Source organism: Agrilus planipennis, unplaced genomic scaffold (genome assembly GCF_000699045.2).
Source record: "Agrilus planipennis isolate EAB-ADULT unplaced genomic scaffold, Apla_2.0 scaffold360, whole genome shotgun sequence".
Lineage (NCBI taxonomy): Eukaryota > Metazoa > Arthropoda > Insecta > Coleoptera > Buprestidae > Agrilus > Agrilus planipennis.
The window spans coordinates 39,676-45,056 of record NW_020439060.1 but is presented as its reverse complement, the minus strand read 5'-3'; the positions used below and the strand labels follow the sequence as shown (position 1 = coordinate 45,056).

Below are 5,381 nucleotides of genomic sequence, written 5' to 3'. Positions count from 1 at the left end.
ACTGAAAATACGTACACAAACGAACGCTGCTGTCGTTTCGTACATTTCGTTCCTTCATTTGTTACATCCTCATTCCGGTTGTCAGTGTCACCCGCATGACACAAACATTAGTTTCACTCCCGAAACCGACCACAGGGGTGGGTTCCCTAACCGAGTAATTTCGAAATTACGGCTTAACACTTGATGTATATAGACGAATAACTGAACGGGTGGAAAGTCATGCAGAATATAGCTGTAGGAATGTTGAATGACGAGACAATATCTTTCAAAATGTCGTATTGGTATCGAAAAATGATGGCAATCTTGTCGTGTTATTTTTGTATACGTGATCCTAATATTACCCATTTTGATTTATTTTCAGTGTTGCCTTAAAATCTGGATCTGGATCGAGAGGTGGCGTTGTAAACTACTCACCCGTCATATATCTAAATCACCACATAGTATAAAACAAAGTCGCTTTCCCGCTGTCTGTCCCTATGTATGCTTAAATATTAAAAGCTACGCAACGGATTTTGATGCGGGTTTTCTAAAAGATAGAGTGATTCAAGAGGAAGGTTTATATGTATAATACATGCATAATATAGTAGGAAAACTCTGATAATTTTAGAGGTTTCTAAAGTGATGTCGTAAATAAACACATTTTTTGCGCTTACATTGCAAACGCTGGCTGAATCCTACGAGATAGATCAAAATAATGTACTACAATATTGTACATCTTAAAAGGGTCTACAAAAAAGTCCGAGATGGTATATGTCTATCTCTTAGGGATAACCCACAATAACCATTTTTATCCTTTACTTTTTATGAGAAATAATGACTTATTTACGAAGCGATTGTAAGTAATACAGCATTAATTCTAATCCAATTAAATACCTTAAATACATTGTGCATTTAATATAGATCAATATGGCCTTTTACAGCATGTAATTTAAATGAATATTTTTGAAGATATTACAGATTTAAAATGCAGGGACATAGTGGTTGCGGCGGTACCGGCCGGGAGGCCGGTTTGTATTGTCTAAAGACAAAAAAACTGTGAATGATGTATATAAAGGCATTCTGTAGTATATTTAGTATATTCCGGGGGTATCTTTAGAAGATTTCCCCTTTTCGATAATAATCTAAACAAAACAAAAGTATATTTAGTATCAGCATTGCACCCGTGCGAAGCTGGGGCGGGTCACTAGTAATTTATATTTTAAAACAGATCATATTAAAATATGCTCCAAGAGAATTAATAGTGGGAACATGCATAAATTTCTAATATTTGTTTGTTTCTCCATGAAACTGCTCAAGCATCCAATACTTTGATTTCCCCATGGTTTCTATAAGTTAAAAATAACATATCAAAATGTTATTTTTCTTGATTTTGACGTTACTTCTACAGCTGTCAATTTCAGGAAGATACAAAAGACACGTAGAGAACTCAGCCTTGCCACTTTTTTATAAAGAACCCACTTACAACATCTCCCGATGGGTTAAAGTATTAAATTTACAGCAGTGTGTCTTCGTCGAAATAGGAGAAAACTTCTGTGCGGTATTTGATAATCACAAATTACAATAAAATGTTATTGTCCTTTCGAAATGCTAATGTTACGTGCTACTTCTATTTCATGTAAATTTTCACTTTCAGGTTTTCGTTGAAGTACGCGCGCGAAAAGTAGAACACGTAGAAGAATATTTCTTGGGAGTGTGTGACTTGGATACGATTTATAAATGGAGACTTTGTTCGGTAGCTCTTGAGAAGAGACGTCCCCGAGATTGTCGTTTTCGAAAGGAAGGCATCGAAGTAACCGATGTTGGAGCAAGGGTTCATCGAAGACTGTGCGACGTGACAGGACTCTCTTTCCATGCCGATCATTGTAATTGTAAAGCAACCCTTGGAAACCAGAAATTACGTCCAGTCGCAGGTGTGATTTGTGATAAACAAAAAAACCACTGCAATCAGTGACGGACGAATGCACGTCTAAAAGCTCACATCAGTTGTTTTTTTTTTAAGGTTTCCCAACTTGTTTCTTATCTCCATTGCCAGAAAGCATCTGTTTTCCGAAAAATGTTTGCGGTACTAACAAATGTTATGGGACGACAGTTTTAGACCAAGTTCATTCAATTCACTGTGATGAGAATTGCATGGATCACCAACCGGTGGGCAAATATAATGAAACTTTGAACATTAGTTACTTATTTCACAAGTAAATCTTGATTTGTATGAATAATTTTAATAGTTCTGTGAAGAGCTCGGTATGAGATCATCACTTCCTCCAAAAATAGAGTCCTACTGGTCAGACTGGCGCAAACCTGACTGCAATGGACCTTGTCTACCTTCTCAGTTTAATATCTTAGAAGCAGAATGCATTCATTCAAGAACGTTAGTCCCTATGCAATTTTTATGTTTTGTCAAAACATTAGTTTCGATTTTGACATTTTAGGGGTAAGGGGGCTATAGATTGCCTTGGTCCAGGAACGAGTTGGTAAATGTATTATACCGGTCAATAAAATCCAATTTGTCCTATTAAATATATTGCAGCTGCCCTGCAGATATTGAAAGATGCAGATGTAACGTTTTTGTGGAAGATGCTGTGTTAAAAGTGATTCGACAATTTTATAGAGACAAAGAACCAGGTAAGTAATAATGAGAATATTTTCGAGTTTCGATAAATTCGATCTTCTTTTAGATTTAGCTGAACGTGACACTCAAATCGATTATTATTTGGATGACCAGAGGAGCCCCATCAGTTACTTTCGAGAGTTACAGAGAAACACAAGGGAAAAGTATCCTGAGGAATTTGAGAAATACGCAAAGAACATGCGAAACTACTTAAAATTTGATTCTAAAAACAGAGATTATAAGAAAGTATTTGACAAAAATTCCAATCGAATTAAAAATTATTTTCTTACAAAATTTTTGAGACATTCAACACAAATTCCATTGAACTATGAAAATTATATAGACGATACGATACCTATAATGGACTTTACTGGAATTGGTAAGTATTTATGGACAACTTTAAACAGCAATAAATAATAATAATAATAATTAAGGTTCTGTACGAAGAAAAAGAGAAAAAACAGTAGAAGAATACAGTGATGATGACGATGATATATCCGACGAAGAGTACGAAGACTCTAATGCAGAAGACGTAGCTATTGAGAAGGAAGTAGGAGAGAATACCGAAACCACCGTGTCTACTACCGAAGATAAAGAAAAAGAAGAAATTAAAGAAGCATTAACTACGGAAGACACGAAATTCACAAAAAAACTCTTCGAAGAAGATGGTGAAGATCGCGTTAACAATTCTAAACTCACTCACCAAAGTTCATCTGGTGATGTAGCCAAGTTAATGATATCTATGATAGTAATTCTTTCTGTATTTCTTACAGAGATTTAATTTTGAAATCGATTTTAAAATTTATCTTATAATTTTTTAAACTAATACTGAAACTATTAAATATACATATGGTACATTATTGGGGAATGTTAGAAATGAAGGGGATGGAGATTAGAACAAATAAGAAAATAGAGGAACCAAAGAAAAATTTTTCGATGGCGCCCTTCAACCGAATTAAAACGATAAACCACGTTGGTGTATTTAATTGCCAGGGTCGATTTTCATCATAAAATTATTATGTACTTCCGGATAAGAAAAATTGAATTACTTACTGGGAAATTATAATTAGTAGCGTCTAGAGCGGGTATTTAGATGTAGTAATTCAATTGAGACGTGATGAGTGGAGAAGTTTGGATGGCTAATTAAGTCTTAAGATAGCGCGGCTGGGTGTAAAACTGGAGTGCGTAAGCTGTAAGGGACCTCGTTCGTTCCGGATTGGTATTATATATTGTACAACTACTGCCATCGTTCCAGCCCTCGATGCGATTTAATCAAACCTAGCGAACTGGAGCACCCAGGCGCACACTAATTAGACTCATCAACTCTTTGATGGAATAACATTTGCGAAAATTGGTTCTTTTGTGACATTCTCAACCCTAACAAAATTAGTTTTGTTGCGTTAACTTCAAATTTGTATGAAAAAATACCGAGCGGCATGGCCTAGAGGTTTAGACCATTGCTTAGCATTCGGGAGGACGCCGGTTCGATTCCGGGTCCGTCTGCCTTGGTCCAAATTTTTCTGTGGTTTCCATGGATCAGTTAGGCAAATATTAGGGCAGTTATATTCCACAGATAATCTTTCATTCTCTTCTGTCTTCATTTCGTCCGTCTCATCTTTCTCACTCGAACCACCCCCAACCAATCCCATGATTCCTGAAAGCAGGCTGAAGAGGGCCTTCCGCCCTACCTTCCGGCGTAGTCCGGAGGGACTGCCCGCCCACCAGCATTACTGGCTGGTGGGAATGAAACACCCAAAAGCTTTTTTTTTATGAAAAAATGAACAACGAGTTTGACTGATTTCAAATGTTCGAATTTTTAATGTTGGATACTGAATGGTATGGGCCTTGATACTTGGAATAGCAAAGGGTTTAAATAAAAATTGACTTTACACATCCTTAGACACGATAATGACAAATTGGTAAAAGTTTTCGCGGTCGCTAGATGAACTGATGCTGTCTAACGTTTCGCAAACTACTACAGAGAGATACTTCTATTTCCGACGCTGGATATGGACACAGGACCTTCTTACCAAATTACCTGTATACCAATATAATCGATGAACTTAAACCAATCGTCAAAAATTTTTTATTAGTGCTACAATAATTATAAATCACTAGGTAGTGAGTCACGAAGTCATCATTAAAATAGAAAAATGTAAGCGATTTTCACTTACCCGAAGTTTTTCCAATTGGGATCCGACAAAGTCTGTCTTCGTAGACTCCGAGCCTATTACAGGAAATGAACCCATGTACTGAAAACAAAAAAGAAACAAGGTCACAACAGAGAAATAAGAACAAAAAAATCAGTAGAATCGTTATATCATGAAACTAATGCCTGATAAAAAAGAAAAACAAAGTATGGACGAATTTCGTAGAAGATGTGATTTAATGGTAGCATTCTGAATTTTTCAAAAGTAAACAGTGATTTATTAGATTGCATGGATGATTGCAACTATTTTTTGTGAATAATGGCTTCCAAGGAGATTGGGGTTCAGTCGTTATTTCATAACTGCCTTCTGAAAACCTACCAACAATAACGACATTCATTTGGCCAACTAAAAGAATTTGGTCTTTTCTTTTTACCATCATTACCGTAGTACCTCATCTATTGTGTGCGTAATTCGCTACACATCATCTCGTTAGCTCAGGATGAACCAATGGACTAGTATTGCCAAATTAAAACCCTTGTTGCGTTAAAGCTTTGTATTTTCCAAAACACAACACTATGTACAAAAACTTAATGTATAAAACCTTAACCTACACATAACCTTAT

At 36.0% G+C, this 5,381-nt stretch overlaps 1 protein-coding gene across 1 annotated transcript; it reads left to right on the top strand.

Moving 5' to 3' along the window:
* Positions 1-1,351: 1,351 nt before the first annotated feature.
* Positions 1,352-3,389, top strand: LOC108742893. The gene is made up of 8 exons (XM_018478246.1): positions 1,352-1,537; positions 1,634-1,910; positions 2,000-2,145; positions 2,226-2,368; positions 2,430-2,471; positions 2,528-2,622; positions 2,676-2,987; positions 3,043-3,389. The coding sequence occupies exons 1-8, from the start codon at positions 1,352-1,354 to the stop codon at positions 3,387-3,389; spliced, it is 1,548 nt and encodes a 515-aa protein (XP_018333748.1).
* Positions 3,390-5,381: the final 1,992 nt, after the last annotated feature.